This window comes from Mya arenaria, chromosome 2 (genome assembly GCF_026914265.1).
Source record: "Mya arenaria isolate MELC-2E11 chromosome 2, ASM2691426v1".
Lineage (NCBI taxonomy): Eukaryota > Metazoa > Mollusca > Bivalvia > Myida > Myidae > Mya > Mya arenaria.
Genome location: NC_069123.1, coordinates 5,486,461 through 5,504,774, shown reverse-complemented (window position 1 = coordinate 5,504,774; position 18,314 = coordinate 5,486,461). Strand labels below are relative to the sequence as shown.

General features: G+C 34.6%; 1 protein-coding gene across 1 annotated transcript in view; it reads right to left on the bottom strand.

Moving 5' to 3' along the window:
- LOC128205574 (deleted in malignant brain tumors 1 protein-like) overlaps positions 1-18,314 on the bottom strand; it is a 53,062-nt gene that overhangs the window by 20,990 nt on the left and 13,758 nt on the right. The window contains 19 exon segments of the mRNA XM_052907309.1: positions 525-667; positions 997-1,147; positions 1,263-1,432; positions 1,687-1,849; positions 1,997-2,163; positions 2,358-2,505; positions 3,006-3,157; positions 3,382-3,532; positions 5,673-5,812; positions 6,006-6,162; positions 6,632-6,804; positions 6,944-7,094; positions 9,177-9,334; positions 10,892-11,039; positions 12,394-12,533; positions 12,719-12,875; positions 13,311-13,483; positions 13,625-13,775; positions 16,692-16,849. Of these exon segments, the coding sequence (XP_052763269.1) occupies positions 525-667; positions 997-1,147; positions 1,263-1,432; positions 1,687-1,849; positions 1,997-2,163; positions 2,358-2,505; positions 3,006-3,157; positions 3,382-3,532; positions 5,673-5,812; positions 6,006-6,162; positions 6,632-6,804; positions 6,944-7,094; positions 9,177-9,334; positions 10,892-11,039; positions 12,394-12,533; positions 12,719-12,875; positions 13,311-13,483; positions 13,625-13,775; positions 16,692-16,849 (2,951 nt within the window).

The window sequence follows — 18,314 nt, the reverse complement described above, 5'->3', positions numbered from 1 at the left end:
CCAATGTAGGATAATTTTGTTGAGATATGTTTTTAATAAAAAAGAAATGAATTGATTTCGGTCTATTGTAAAATATTTTCATAACATATTGGGCTTTAATTTTGAACTTCATATATATATATTTACAATAAATTAGATAAAATTAGCGCACCATACTCTTTTTTAAAAGATGTGCCTGAACAACTTGTGTACGTTATGCACAGCAAAGAATTGTCTACATAGAATGTGTACATTTGCAGTTCTATGTATTTTCTATTTCCATGTTAAATTCTTTATTTCAAGTTTGTTTTAATCCCTATCAAATTGCTTTTCGACAAAATTATACATAAAAGTATATGTTTTGTATAGCAAGCTCCTATATCTTCGCTATTTTTGTACTTCTCAAACGAAAATCTAAAGTCAATGACTGATTTTATGCTTTTATGAATTACATTCGCTATCAGTCACTAAGCTGTAATGCTACCTACCCAATGGTGTTTTAAACAAAATTGAAAGTAAATACAATATACATGTATTATACTTACTGCTGCACTGTACGTTGGCTGAGTTATAGCATGAATAGTTCCCCCATTGTCGTAAACTAGTACATTGTGAAATATCTATCTCTGTTCCCTTGCATTGTAAACCATAAATGTAGCCGGGTCTATAGGAATCGCCGCCTGGCTCACTATAAAAAGGAATGAACTACAATTTAAGAGACTTTAAGACACATTATATATACATAAACCGGTTAACATTTGAACTTCACAGAAAGATTAACTGTTCGCTCGGGATGCATTTATTCTTACAAATGTACATATACATTATGTATATACACCTACTTTCATAGTAGGTATCACAGTATACGTTTCTAATCATTGTCTTCTTTCAGAGTGTATCTGCGAGAAAATTTGGTTCTAATAGCCAAACCTCACAGACTTTTTTTCAAACCAAATCCTATCTATGGTGAACTATTACATTGAATGTGACACGCATAGGATTATTTGAATTAAATACCCAACTTTGTAGTTTAAGCGCCTGCAAATGACAGCTGCCTCACTGTAACTAAAATAACTACTGCAAATTCCAATCCATCTTCCATCAAACCATGCTTCTACCACACCCGACGAATTAGTACCACCGGTCAAACGGATAGGTGTGTACGGTCCTGTTCAAAGAAAAGACACTACTTAAAATACCCAAAATCAAGTCGCAATGAAATTCATAAAGCAATTTCAATAACAAACGGTGATAGTTTAATATGTTTTTTAAAAGTTCCTTACTACAATTTATTGAAACAGATGTATTTGAAAAGTGGCATGTCTTATTTTCCGAGAACCATGGTAACGACTTGCATTCCTGGATATCTTCTTCGTTACCGATGCAGTCTAAGTTTTCTATAGCATAGCCTCCATCAGTGCCATACTTGTTATTGGCGAAAATGAGAGCGCTCCTAAAATGCGATGGCAGTCAAATTAAAAACAAAAAAAAATGTTTAAAATAAATTTTAGTTTCTCTCTTCAAATTGCAATTTGCAATCATAAAAGTGTTGGATAAATACTTTATAATTGGGATGTGTTCAAGTTACCGGGAAAGGTACCAAGCCTTTAGTTACCGGGAAAGGTACCAAGCCTTAAGTTTCTTATGTAATGTGGCCTGTTTTAGTTAACATCGCATTTTAAATTGGGTTTAACAAAGAGCTTTTACCCATTAGTCGGTGCTCCAACCAAGCCGCATATAGTATCCGCATCGTTAGAATCAAAATGTTCGGCACATACGCTGCCATACTTATCGCCGTAAATATCCCGAAAGGTTAGCTTGATACGTCCAAAAAATTTATTCACGCCGGAAACTAATTGAACGTCAGTCTCTGTAAAACAAAACGATTTGCTTGTAATGTAATTATTACCCATAATTAAATCATATGTTATGTCACGTGGGTCTTCTTAGAAGATCATCCAAATACTGCGGTTTAAACACTTTTTCTGAACAAACATTTGTCGAATAAATTACTTACTGCATTCAACTTCTAGGGGATAGTTATATCCACACGATCCAACTGTCCATTCGTCTGACTTACATTCTGTAATTTCATCTTCATAACCCGTGCACATAAGATTAGATACGGTATAGTTGTTGAATGTTTTATTGGTGTATGTGTTAACACTCTTTATGGTTCCAAATCTGAAAAGAAATAGAACAAACATTTCAAATAATATTTAAAATACAAATTTATTGCATGAAATACTTGTGGCGTAAACCTCAGCACAACATGCCTGAGTACTTATCAAACAACCAAAATAGGTTGCTAATGTGTTGGGCCATAGAAAATTGTTATATGCAGCTTTATGAACAATATAATCATTAACATAACGTACGTGTATCTATAGCCCGCAGAACTACATATGACGTTAACCTCATTGGATGACACACTTCCTCTACATACTGGTCCCCAATTACCACCGTAAAACACCTCTACACGTCCTTTAGTTGGAGAAGGTCCGTCAATAATACGCACTAATGCCCCTGTATAGATTTTACAATAATATAAATATAGGTATAGGTGTATATATAGGATATTAATAATGAACCAAATTAAAAAGAGTATATTAATGCAACATGAACGATATATAGTTCAATACATCCCCGTAAGTTTATTTGACGAACCAAAACTGGATCTGTGAATAATAGGTGTCGGACGTGTTAAGGTCTAACCATAAGCAAGCATATCAAAAGCATCATCATACATTATAGATGTTTTTAGTATGCAGTAACAAAACGATAACAATGTCACCAAAATCTTTGTTATAAAGTATTTCATTCACACAAAAGGTGTTACACTAATATATATAGTGTCAGGTGTCGCAAAGCTCGATACGGTGGGTGGGATACATTGGTCTTTGTTTGCATGGGTGGGTAGGTAGGTAGGTAGGTAAGTAGGTAGATAGGTACGGAGGTAGGTAGGCAGGTAGGTAGATTAGGTAGATTAGGTAGGTTTAGTCTAGGAAGGCTATTTTGTTACGTACTGCAATCAACTTGTATTATCTTCCGTGAGGTACATGAGCCAACAGATTCGTTGTACGAAACGCATCGCGATATATCGACCTCGTCTCCAGTACATTGCCATTTTCCCATCACAGACGAATCATTGCTTTCTTTATAAGAATACGTAGCGTTCCTGCAAAAATGAGTTAATAAACTAACATGTGTTTGCATACATATGAAGTGCATATACCTGATTCATGGACGAATCTTTCAAGACATAAATATACTTAGGATATAATAACGGCTAGAGTTCTAGAATTATCTAGTTTTAACTAAGTTTAGTAGTGTACGAATAAATGTGTAGTTTGTTAGCAGCACTTGTGTGCATATGACATGTGCATATGACATATTATATACCTTGTGTGATAATGACCAGCCATGCGGCATATAACAAATGCAGCATTTTTGTCGAATCCGTCGGAGCATACTGGATACCAGGTACTATTGATTCTCGTCTGCAGTACTCCGTGTATATGTTTTTGGCCATTGTAAAATCGAATTGGAGTTTCTAAAATATGTTTTATAATACTCCTTTTGATTTGGATTACTAATTTGAATAGAAAATAATTCATAAAAAGTGAACACAAGTCTACTTGAATCCGATGAATATCTAAATAAACATACGACAATTTATTCCATAGTTTGTCGACGAAACTGTAGATAAAGTTCTAGTGCATTCGACTATATCGCTTTCATCTCCAGAACATTTCAGTTGATGAATACTTCCCTCAAAAGAAAGAATATTCTGCCTTCGAAAATTCTCAGCAGTAGATGGTATTTCTATATTTCCGACGCTGAATACAAATGAAAGACAAGTTTTATAAAATGCGCATGCTTTCCGGTGGCTAATTCATATTAAGTCAGTGAAGAACAACCATTTGTTATTAACTCCTTACGTTGTATATGCTCACCTTTTCTCTAGTTCAAGAGTTATGATAACCATTTTTATAAGGAGAACAACGTCGGGATTTCAATTTTAAGAAAAATCAAATTTTGCACTCATTTTGATTACTTTTCAGCATTTTGTTTAGACTAGGCGTTACAAAATCAGGGTATTCGTCATGAGTTTCCTCCCTTATCACTTACTAAATTCGCATCGGAAATTACATCAACACTACAGCAAACAACTGACATTTGAATATGACTTTCAAACCATGAAAATAATGTAAGGTATATAATTCGACAGTGGTAGCAATACTTAGCTATTGAAGCTTGTACCATACACTTATAAGTCTCTTTTATCTATATAATATGGCTACGTCTGTGTAAATGGAGGGTTTTTTATGTTTACAATATAAGCACAAACATCTACATATACGTTTACCAAACAAACGTATAGCAATGTTAAAGAAGCTTGTGTGAAAGACAGTATTGTTTGCCTACTCATGAGGTACGATCTCTCGTAAAAAAAACATGTAACATAACATAACATAACTCGTTTTAAGCTGGCAATACTTCAACGCGTTCAAAAATATCATAAGAAAGAATCACACATGCTTCCTCTAAATTTCAAATCAGTTTTCAGTTGGTTTGCTGAAAATTTGCAAAATGATGGCCAAAAACAACATTGTGAAAGAAAACGGAAATATACATGTTTATTAATTTCAATTTTATAGTTTTATTATCTACTATGCACGTGCAGGCACATATGCAAACATATGTACAATTGCTTCATAAAGGACAAGCGCGTTAAGCACATCCTTTATCAAGTAAAAAGTTTACCTGGTAAAATTCATATCTAATATTTTGCAAACTGTTGCTATTGTTATAGCCGAGTCCACGTTGTAAATATAGTCATTTCCTCTTCCAATGACAGCACTAATGTGACCCATATATTTTGTTCGCCCGTGTTGCAGCTCAAGATGCGTTGCTAATTAAGATAACAAATTCATGCATGTAAAAATAGCAATGGCAAATACACACTCTACAGAAATTAAGTAATTATTTATATTACGGTTAATTGATATATCAAGTTTAAATATGAGTGTTTTTTACGAACAGTCTTTTCATTTGATACAAAAGCATAATACTGGAAGTAATTCGTTAGTTACGAAGGGGAATAAACAAACATTGTTAGCACTTATATTTATTACAATACTTCAATTTACGTTTTGTCTCTAAGTTTACAAAGCATAGTGCATTGATTTTCTAATTGAATTAGAACTTAACTTTTAGTCTAAGGAAGACATCAATGTATGCACTTTTTTGAGGACCAATAATCTCAGTTGTTGTTTCCTTTTTTCAAATGATCTCCTTTTCATGTATTTCATAGAACACTTTGATAGCTTACATTTTGAGAAACGATTCAGTTTCGTTTTATTATTTACCAGTTAAACTAACTGATAAAACGTTTATAGCATAGATAGATCCCGCGTTTCTAGAAATTTTCAGAGCTCAGACTGGGCTATGAAGGATAACATATTTCTATAGCCTTCTGAATTTGTTTGCTGCTTCACCTTAATTAGATTAAAATAATGTTCGTATTGGTCCACAAATAACTGCACCCTTTTACATGATTTCTACAGAACATAGAAGCCTCCCTCAAGCTTCGCCTTACACTTCGGTCTTTTCCATTTCCTAAATAACTTCGAAATATGTAGAATTACACACCTAAATTTAAACATATAACTTGTTTCATTAGAACTTACGGCAAGAGATTGATAGTACTTCAGCACAGGTCAAGTTATCCGTTGAGCAAGTGGAAATGTCATCTTCCAATCCACTTCTACATGTCACGGACATCTTTTCTATGTTATCGCTTCCTGTTGCATTCCATGTACTCACAGAACTAAAACAAACACCCAACTAAGGCAGACATTGATACTTAGATTTTCAACAGTACTACAAAATAATAATTGAACTAATGTGTTTCAAAAACGAGTTGCATTTTATTTAAATAACAACTTTCAAATTGATGATACCATATGTTTATATTTATGTGAAAATAATATGTTACTTTAAAAGACAAATTAAGTTGTTACCTGCTACTAAACCCCATCATGAAACAGAGTACTTGAGCATTGTTTATATTTGTGAGTTTGCTATCAATGTAACATATCCGGTTCCACGTGCCGTTTTGGTAAACCTCGGGAATACCAGTGACTTTATCTGTCATCTCGGCTAGTCTTACAGGCGTATCTAAACAACAAAACAAAGATAAAGTATGAATTTTCTTGATAATAATAAATAAGACGTCAATCCATTCATGAACTTAGACGTCTAGCTAAACGTAAGTGTGAGTGATGTAGTTAAGTGCGTAAGTTATTTGTGAGACTCTTTACATGTGTAAGTTATGATTCACTGGTAATTGCATATATTTCATTTTTCTTTTTTACATGTTCTTTTAGCATGTCCAGTGTACACATTAATGTGATGAAGTGCACAAAAAGAAGGCAACATAGACATGCACATATAAGAAAGTAGTTCGAAACCTATTGATGGTACTTGCAGGTAATGAACCAGTTCCTTTTTATTTTAAAAATCAAAATCGACGGTTATTGGTTAAACTCAAGTCTGTCAGTTTAGGTATTCTAGTATTATTATACGGAGATTATATGAATGAAATACATGCAAATATTAATTTTGAAAATAAAATCATAAACCATACTGCATCGGACAAAAGCATTTTTTCCACTAGCACAGGAAAGTTCGGAGGACTGAAACTCCGCTAATTGACACATTTGGTAATCGCGTTCATCTCCAGCGCACGTGATGTTTTGTATATAAACAGGCGTTGAAAACGACGGTTTCAAAACGTCTATACTAGAGATCACGTGTTGCCTGAAATATGGAAATTTGACATTTAACAACCCTAAATATATAACTATGTTTCATACATATCTTTTTAATTTACCTTTTAGTGGATTATAAAAAATACATCAGGTACCGACAGAACATTACATGAAAATAAAAAACCTACGTCGCAAATGAGTAGCCTAGCATGTTACACATGACAACTTCGTTTTCAGCTGTAAGATCTTCAGCACAAAGATAACTAGAACGCCCATCTTTTGTTAGTTTGACATATCCCATATACTTCGTCAATCCACCGTCGAGCTGAATAGGAGACACTGAAATAGCAGCAGCGATAGTTTAATCATGTATAATATTTATTTGATTTTTAAGTACAAAACTGAGATTAAACCACCAGTCACATGGCGTCATTGACATCGGATAAATGTTCGGAGAAACATAAAAAAATGTAAACTTTTGTGCTCACTCCGTACAACTCTGATTCGGTCCTCGGCTTGGGTGTATGCCATTAAGGCTTTAAGGTCATTTTGAGCTTGAAGGCGGTTGTCACATAAAGATAAAAAAATGTTTTGGTTCATTACATAAATAGAAACGAATTAATGCATGTACGTGTTCCATTCCATAGGTCCATTGAATTGTTAATCTGGTAAAACAGTCAAAGGCGATAAGTGTAAAGCTAGATATATAATGAGCATATTTAGTAATCTAATTTAATAAATTATTGTCTCTGAAACGAACGCGTTCTCACGTGCGTTCGCATTGTACCGCTGAATGTTTTACCTCGGATGGTTGTTAACAAAAAGGTTGACGCTAAGAAAGTCCTAATCCTGAAGAAACCAAACGTTGTACAGTGCAAAATATTTAAATCAAATTGTGTATATGTGTACATGTGTAGTGAAGTGTAGTTAAATATGATATAATAGAATGGTATATTAAATGTTTTTATTTTTGCATACGTATTGTACCGTTGAAAAACGGTCGCTTACCCTAACCGGAACTGAGCGAAAACTGTTTACTAATCAAATATTAAGGATGACGACTTACCGAGGCATGAACTATAACGTCATTTGCTATTTATTCATTAAGAAATATTGTATAGGGCAGACTGTGTTTAATGTTCAGAGTTTCAAACAATGACTGCATCGTATCATTGAAAAGTTTTTGCATTAGGTGCTCTGAATTGTATTCCTCCGTCTGCAGATAGAGTTGTTATAGAAGTACTTGGGGTTTACCTATAGGTTTATTATTATTTGTTTTATTGTTAAGTTTCCTCAATTTAATGCATACTTTGATAAGATTAACCTTTTGCGTTTTATCTTTATTTAAGATGATTGGGATAAGAGTGAGGTTTATGCACATAAACTGGGTTAAACCCAAAGTAAATTTACATTTAACTGACCGTTCCCAGGCGGTTCCTAACAATCCATGAGAAACATACCTAGTGTTTTTATATATAGTATGTATGCACTGTGCTGCTTGTTGAGTTTTGTGTTGTTCTTCCATGTTTCTTGTTTGTGAGTTTATGTTCTATGTCGTTGGCGTTTACCCAGTGCCATTAAATCGGGTTTGTGTTAAACCTTTTGCTACTGAGCTAGTTTCTGTAGCTTTTCGCATAAATATAAGTTTTCATAACATTAACCTTCACGATGTCAGGCAGTAATTGTCCTGAGGCTGTATTTGTTCAGCTTAATGCTACTAGGTGAAAACGTTTTTATTATAAGTCGAATGAAATGAAAGCAACAACGTTTCAATACCAAAAATATTGAAAAAGAGCAAGGGAAATATCTAAATAATAAAGGCATACAAATGAATTTGATCGAACATAGACGGTATTCAACATGTTCGTTGTTCATTATTAGAATTTGTTCACTAAGTTGAACATTTTCATTTGAAAGCATTATGAATACGCTCCCCGTTTCAGGGTAAGTTTACACATGTTAATATGTACTTTACGATGTGATCGTGAGTATGTATCGTAGAACTGAATACTTAATAGGTTGGCAAGAGTAAATAGCTAAACGCTCAACATAACTTGACCTTAAATTAAAACAATTAAATTGGAGTACAACTCTTGGCCGCAAATTGTCGGTTACCAAATGGCAAGGTTAAGCCTGAATCTAGTCGATATTTGGTCATAAAAATAAGTAAGATAAAATTCGAATATTGATAATCGGTCAATACTAGAAGGATAGACGTCGAAAACACACTTTTAAGCGTGTCTATTCGACAGTATTCCAGACAGTCATCCGACGTAGGAAATCGACGCCTTTATAACGTCAATCCGGCAGATCGACATTACGTCCATCATGGTGTTCACATACTTGAGACTTGTGGAAAAGGTGGTTGGATATTTATTCTAAGATAGTTATAATGGTGGTTCATCAAAAATAAATACGTACAGCAGTTCACGCCAGCAGAGTACGAGTATCTACTGACATAATTGTGTCCCCAATCCGAAGAACGACAGAGGGATATATCAGATTCATCGCCTCGGCATTGAAGACTTTGGAAAAGGTATGAGAAGCCATATTGTCTTGTGCTTGTAGACGCTGCATCACTATAATAATAATAATAATAATAATAATAATAATAATAATAATAATGATAATAATAATTATAATAATAATAATAATAATAATAATAATAATAATAATAATAATAATAATAATGATAATAATAGTTATTAGGATAAAACAATGATGATAAAGAATTATAATAAAAACAGGCAATATCGAAAATTGATATGCCACGACCCACGCACAAGGCTTCATTGTTGAAGATACATTCATTTTAAGACTCTAATATAAGCCCAGCTCCGCAACGAGTAGTATATTGAAAAAAAGCGTAATAATGAATATGAATTGGCTTCAAATTTAAGCATGGGGTTATGATGGAACCTCATAAGTTCTTCATAGTATACATTGATAGTCGCTTCATACAGTTAAATTGAGGGCGATAACTCTGATGTACATATCAAACTAGAAATCATGCGCATATTACCGCACTTTGGTGGTACACACATCATTGTTTGACATCATTGTCGATTGGGCAGTTCCGATAAGTTTTACTCTCAAAAACATGCCATTCGTATTAAGACATTTCAGGGTACGCCTGAATACCTTTTGATTGGAAATCTGACTTTTGCATCGCTGCCTACCCTTAATGAATATTGACTTACATTTTTTTCATTAAAATAAAGGGCAATAATTTTTGTTCTACTAAACCGATTTAAAGAGTTTCATTAAAAGTTAAAAAAGTTTCATTACTTTTTAACACTTTACTCTCCAGTTCAAATCAATTCAATTTAATATCTTCATTCTTCTTTAAAGTAGATATGCAATAAATACATATGTACAAACTAAATATGCGTTATTCAGAGCAATGGATTGCACGCCATGTGAATCATATCATATCAAAAACATAACGATGTCAGTGTTCTAAAGTCAAAATACGTTTATACAAATACATTCTCGAAGAAATATGACAACATTCACACTATATGGTTGTTAATGCACAAGAACCACAAGAACCATATATGTACTAAGAGATTATTCCTACTGTTAATACACATTTGACATAGGTTTCACAACTTCATGCCTAAAAAACATAGTAATGGCTCCGGACGGTTTGAGGAACATACGGACGGATATATTCACGGACGGCTAAAAGCTAAATTTATATCTAAACCTTCGGTTTGGCGCGGGGTAATACTTATTATATTAACCAAAGACTAAACATACATTAATAGCTATTTTTCATTATTTAAAAGGCATTTAATTTTGTGTTACTGATCAAATCCAGACGACTTTTACGCGTCAGCGCACTATCGCTTCTTAAATTAATTTGTGTGCCGTAATCTTCAGCAGGGATAATAGTTAGACTAACAATTACATATTTAACACTACATGGAAATTGTTCGAAAACATATGATTCGTATAATTATAGTTTATTAGTACAGTAAGGCCCATTACTCTGGCAACAATAGTTGTATAGGTTATGCCCAATATTTGAATGAAGAAATCAGACGAGCGTTTGCTTAAACTCAACTTAAATCATGTCCAGTTCCCATTAATTACTAGGTGCATTTTAACGCATATGAAACGGTTAATATTACCTTGAGAAGTTGAAGCCAAGGAATGAACATATCCAATCAACAGTTTTCTTGCCGGAGAATGATTGAATTTTTCTCCAGATATTCTTATATTCTATTTCAATCTCGCCATCAAAGTTAGTTTTTCCTCCAACGAGACGAATTTCAGAATCTGGAAATGAAAACAATTCATATTAATAATTAGTACACCTAATTTGCATATTTTTTAACATATAATATAAAAAAACCGTAGCATCATATGGTCACGATGTAGGGTACAAAACTCAATCATGATTCCAATCGGGTCGCTTCCTTGTCGAAGTAAAAATAAATGAAATTAATGAGACTTAAAGGGGCTGTACTCCGAAAACTGACATTAACTTGGTATCAATGTGTACAATGCATTGAAACTTACTAACTGAAGTACAAAAAAAGTACACAATTAATTTACTTTTCGCAGTGTTTTCGTATATCCCATTAAAAATGTTTACTGGGTATGTCTACCAAGCAGAATTCATTCCTTATGCGTGATAAGCTAGTTAATGTTATCACGTGATATTACCAAGTTAGGTATATAGCTAACAGATAAGGGTAAGCCTTCGTAGCACAGTGGATACAGCACTGGACTGTTATTTTGGCGACACCGGTTCGAACCCGGTTTCCGATTTGATTTTTTTTTACATTTTTTTTTTTTACAATTATGATATCGTAAAGTAAAACAATTTCTTAAATAATTGCCCTGAGATTCGTTACAGAAAAAAACTCTTTTTGGTGCCAATCTGGTGTACAGTCCCTTTAAGACACAATGAACACAAACTTGACTAGAAGACAAGTTGTTTAGGATAATAAAATGGGAAAGAAATATACAAGTGTACATGACTCAATGCCAACTAGAGTTGATGGGATAGGTTGGACAAAATTTCTTTTTTAAAATTGTCTTTCTTTGATATATCCTCGTCTTATTTTTTTTTTAAATGTCGTTTTTGTTAGTTTGATCAGTTGTTGGATTTACTTCACAGAACAGAGCATTTTGCATTGATTTTCTAATTAAATTGGAAATTAACTTTTAGCCTAAAGAAGACATCAATGTATGCACTTAATTTTGGACAAATGATCTCAGTTGTTGTTTTCTTTTTTTCAAATGTTCTCCTTTTTATGTACTTCATAGAACATTTCGATAGCTTACATTTTGAGAAACGATTCAGACAAAGTTTCGTTATATTATTTGCCAGTAAACATAACTGATAAAACGTTTATAGCATAGATAGAGTCTAGAAATTTTCAGAGCTCAGACTGAGATATCAAGGATAACATATTTCCTAAGCCACCTTCAGAATTTGTTTGCTGCGACACCTTAATTTGGATAAAATAATACTCGTATTGGTCCACACATAATTGCACCCTTTTACATGATTTCTACAGAACATAGAAGCCTCCTTCAAGCTTCGCTCTACACTTCGGTCTCTTCCATTTCCTAAATAAGTTCGAAATATGTAGAACATATACCTTGCTTCATTAGAACTTACGACAAGAGACTGATAATACTTCAGCACAGGTCAAGTTATCCGTTGAGCAAGTGGAAATGTCATCTTCCAATCCACTTCTACATGTCACGGACATCTTTTCTATGTTATCGCTGTCTGGTGCAAACCATGTACGCACAGATCTATAACAAACACACAATTAAGGTAGACGTTGAGACTTAGATTTTCAACAGTACTACAAAATAAAAATTAAACTAATGTGTTTCAAACGTGTTGCGTTTAATTCAAATAACAACTTTCAAATTGATGATAACATATGTTTATGTGTAAATAATATGTTACTTTAATAGACAAGTTAAGTTGTTACCTGCTACTAAACCCCATCATGAAACAGAGTACTTGAGCATTGTTTATATTTGTGATTTTTCTATCACTGTAACACATCCGGTTCCACGTGCCGTTTTGGTAAACCTCGGGAATACCAGTGACTTTATCTGTCAGCTCGGCTAGTCTAACAGGCGTATCTAAAACACAAAACAAATTCAAGATAAAGTATGAATTTTCTTGATAATCAAAAAGTTAGACGTCAATTTATACATGAACTTAGACGTCTAGCTAAACGTAAGTGTGAGTGATGCAGTTGAGTGCGTAAGTTATTTGTGAAACTTCTCTTTACATGTGTAAGTTAAGATTTCATTTTTTTTAAATACGTTTTTAGCATGTCCAGTGTAACAATACTGTGCTGTAGTGCACAAAAAGAAGACATGCACATATAAGAAAGTAGTTCGAAACCTATTGATGGTACTTGCAGATAGTTACTCTTCATTTTAAAAATCAAAATTGACGGTTATTGGTTAAACTAAAGTCAGTCAGTTTAGGCATTCTAGTATTATTATACGGAGATTATATGAATGAAAAACATGTAAATTTTAATTTTGAAAAAATATCATAAATCATACTGCATCTGACAAAAGCATGTTTTCCACTAGCACAGGAAAGTTTTGATGACTGAAAATCCGCTAATTGACACATTTGGTAATCGCGTTCATTTCCAGCGCACGTGATGTTTTGTACATAAACAGGCGTTGAAAACGACGGTTTGGAAACGTCTATACTAGAGATCACGTGTTGCCTGAAATATGGAAATTTGACATATACTAACCCTTAAGATATAACTATGTTTCATACATATTTTTTTTTCATTTAGCTTTTAGCGTATTATAAAAAATACATAAGGTACCGACAGTACATTACATGAAAATAAAAAACCTACGTCGCAAATGAGTAGCCTAGCATGTTACACATGACAACTTCGTTTTCAGCTGTAAGATCTTCAGCACAAAGATAACTAGAACGCCCATCTTTTGTTAGTTTGACATATCCCATATACTTCGTCAATCCACCGTCGAGCTGAATAGGAGACACTGAAATAGCAGTAGCGATAGTTTAATTACGTATAACATTTATTTGATTAAGTACAAACCACCAGGCACAAGGCGTCATTGACATCGGATAAATGTTCGGAGCAAACTAAAAAATGTAAACTTTTGGTGCTCACTCCGTAAAACTCTGATTCGGTCCTCGGCTTGGGTGTATGCCATTAAGGCCTGAAGGTCATTTTGAGCTTGAAGGCGATTGTCACAGAAAGAAAAAAAAAATGTTTTTGGTTCATTACATAAACAGATACGATTTAATGCATCCACGTGTTCCATTCCATAGATCCATTGAAATGTTAATCTGGTGAAACAGTCAAAGGCGATAAGTGTAAAGCTAGAAATATAATGAGCATATTTAGTAATCTAATTTAAAAACAAGAGCTGTCACAGTATGTGACGAATGCCCCCGAATGTGACATTGACCTATGAACAAGGTCAGTGCATGAAAAGTTGATCTTGCCTTTACGTGTCAAATACATATGGCAAGTTATTTTAAATTGCCTCTGAACATAAAAAAATACCACCCATACTTGGCAACATATACTCTATGTCCTTATATGCAGCACTCCATTGTGAATAAACACTATGTGTGACCTTGACCTTTGAGGCAGGGACACGGGTCTTGCACGCGACACGTCGTCTTGGTATGTGGAACACATGTGGCAATTTATTTTAAAATCTGTCCATACAAGAGAAAGTTACAGCCCGGACACGACAACCTATACTCTATGTCCTTATATGCAGCTCTCCATTGTGAATAAACATTAAGTGTGACCTTGACCTTAGAGGTAGGGACACGGGTCTTGCACGCGACACGTCATCTTGGTATGTGGAACACATGTGGCAAGTTATTTTAAAATCTGTCCATACAAGGGAAAGTTAAAGCCCGGACACGACAACCTATACCTATGTCCTTATATGCATCACTCCATTGTGAATAAAGACTAAGTGTGACCTTGACCTTTGAGGTAGGGACACGAGTCTTGCATGCCACACGTCGCCTTGGTATGTGGAACACATGTGGCAAGTTATTTTAAAATCTGTCCATACAAGGGAAAGTTACAGAGCCGGACGGACGGACGGACGGACGGTGCGATTTTAATATGCCCACCTTCGGGGGCATAAAAATATTGTCTCTGAAATAAACGCGTTCTCACGTGCGTTCGGATTGTATCGCTGAATGTTTTACCTCGGATGGTTGTTAACAAAAAGGTGGCCGATAAGTAAGTCCTAATCCTGAAGAAACCAAACGTTGTACAGTGCAAAATATTTAAATCAAATTGTGTATATGTGTACATGTGTAGTGAAGTGTAGTTACATATGATATAATGTAATGGTATATTAAATGTGTTCCTCTTTGCATACGTACTGTACCGTTGAAAAACGGTCAATTACCCTAACCGGAACGGAGCGAAAACTGTTAACTAAATACAAGTAACAAATATTAAGGATGACGACTTACCGAGGCAACAAATATAACGTCACTTGCTATTTATTGTAATGAAATAAAAGACGTTGTATAACGTACACAATGTAAACATTGTTGGAAGTTCAGTTGATATACAGTTTTGATAGTTTAGTTGTTAAGCATCTAAAATTGAACACTTGGTCGAAATATTTTATAGGGCAGACTGTGTTTGATGTTCATAGTTTCAAACAATGACTGCATCGTATCTTTGAAATGTTTTGCATTAGGTGCTCTGAATTGTATTCCTCCGTCTACAGATAGAGTTGGGATCTCAAATCATAGAAGTACTTGGGGTTTACCTATTATTTTTTGTTTTATTATTAAGTTTCCTCAAGTTAATGCATACTTTGAAAAGATTTACCTTTTGCGTTTTATCTTTATTTAGGATTGTTGGGATAAGAGTGAGGTTTATGCAAATAAACTGGTTAAACCCTCCAGTAAATGTATATTTTCTGACCGTTCCAAGGCGGTTCCTAACAATCCATGATATACATACCTAGTTTTATATATATATATAGTATGTATGCACTGTGCTGCATGTGGAGTTTTTTGCTGTTCGTTCTATATCTTTGGCGTTTACCGAGTGCCATTAAACCGGGTTTATGTTTAAACCTTTTGCTACTGAGCTAGTTTCTATAGCTTTTCGCATAAATATAAGTGTTCATAACATTAACCTCCACGATGTCAGTCAGTAATTGTCCTGAGGCCGTATTTGTTCAGCTTAATGTCACTTGGTGAAAAAAAATGTTTTTATTCTAAGTCGAATGAAATGAAAGCAACAACGTTTCAATACCAAATATATATTGAAAATGAGCAAGGCATACAAAAGAATTTGATCGAACAAAGACGGTATTTAAAATATTCGTTATTAAATATTAGAATTTGTTCACTAAGTTGAACATTTTCATTTGAAAGCATTATGAATACGGTCCCCGTTGTGTAAGTTTACAAATGTTAATATGTACCTTACGATGTGATTGTATGTATCGTTAAATTGAATAATTAATAGGTTGACAAGAGTTAATAGCTAGACGCTCAACATTACTTGACCTTAAATGAAACCAATCAAATTGGAATACAACTATTGATCGTTAATTGACCGCATATTGTGGTTACAAAATGGTAAGGTTAAGCCGGAAACACGTCGATATTTGGTCAGAAAAATAAGTAAGATAAAATTCGAATATTGATAATCGGTCAATACTACACAGATAGACGTCGGAAACAAACTTTTAAGCGTGTCTATTCGACAGTATTCCAGACAGTCATCCGACGTCGGAAATCGACACCTTTATAACGTCAATCCGGCGCCATGTGCCTGATGGGATCAACATTACGTCCAACATGGTGTTCACGTACTTGAGACATGTGGAAAAGGTAGCAGTTTCTTATTCTAAGACAGTTATAATGTTGGTACATCAAAAATAAATACGTACAGCAGTTGACGCCAGCAGAGTACGAGTATCCACTGACATAGTTGTTTCCCCAATCAGAAGATCGACAGAGGGATATATCAGATTCATCGTCTCGGCATTGAAGACTTTGGAAAAGGTATGAGAAGTCTTTTTGTCGTGTGCTTGTAGACGCTGCATCACTAAAATAATAATAATAATAATAATAATAATAATAATAATAATAATAATAACAGGCAATATGGGCAATTGATATGCCACGTCGAAGGAAAAGGTATGAGAAGCCATATTATTGTGTGCTTGTAGACGTTGCATCACTATAATAATAATAATAATAAGTGACGAATGCCACCGAATGTGACATTGACCTATGAACAAGGTCAGTACCTGAAAAGTTGATCTTGCCTTTACGTGTCAAATACATATGGCAAGTTATTTTAAATTGCATCTGATCATAAAAAAATACCACCTATACTTGACAATCTACACTGTTATGTCCTTATATTCAGCATTCCATTGTGTATAAACACTAAGTGTATCTTTCACCTTAGAGGTAGGGACATGGGTCTTGTACGCGACATATCGTCTTAGTATGTCGAACACATGTGACAGGTTATTTTAAAATCTGTCCATACAAGAGAAAGTTACAGCCCGGACACGACAAATTATACTATGTGTCCTTATATGCAGCATTCCATTGTGAATAAACACCCAAGTGTGACCTTGACCTTAGAGGTAGGGACACAGGTCTTGCACGCGACACGTCCACTTGGTATGTCGAACACATGTGGCAAGTTGTTTTAAAATCTGTCCATTCAAAGGAAAGTTACAGCCCGGACACGACAACCTATACTCTATGTCCTTATATGCAGCACTCCATTATGAAAAAACACCGAAGTGTGACCTTGACCTTAGAGGTAGGGACACGGGTCTTGCACGCGACACGTCGTCTTGGTAGGTCGAACACATGTGGCAAGTTATTTTAAAATCTGTCAATACAAGGGAAAGTTACAGCACGGACACGAAAACCTATACTCTATGTCCTTATATGCAGCTCTTCATTGTAAATAAACACTAAGTGTGACCTTGACCTTAGAGGTAGGGACACGGGTTTTGCAGGCGACACGTCGTCCTGGTATGTGGAACACATGTGGCAAGTTATTTTAAAATATGTTCATACAAGGGAAAGTTACAGCCCGGACACGACAACCTATACTCTATGTCCTTATATGCAGCTCTCCATTGTAAATAAACTCTAAGTGTGACCTTGACCTTAGAGGTAGAGACACGGATCTTGCACGTGACACGTCATCTTGGTATGTGGAACATATATGGCAAGTTATTTTAAAATCTGTCCATACAAGAGAAAGTTACAGCCCGGACACGACAACCTATACTCTATGTCCTTATATGCAGCACGCCATTGTGAATAAACACTAAGTGTGACCTTGACCTTAGAGGTAGGGACACGGGTCTTGCACGCGACACGTCGTCCTGGTATGTGGAACATATTTGGCAAATTATTTTAAAATCTGTCCATACAAGGGAAAGTTACAGCCCGGACACGACAACCTATACTCTATGTTATTGTATGCAGCACTCCATTGTGAATAAACACTAAGTGTGACCTTGACCTCAGAGGTAGGG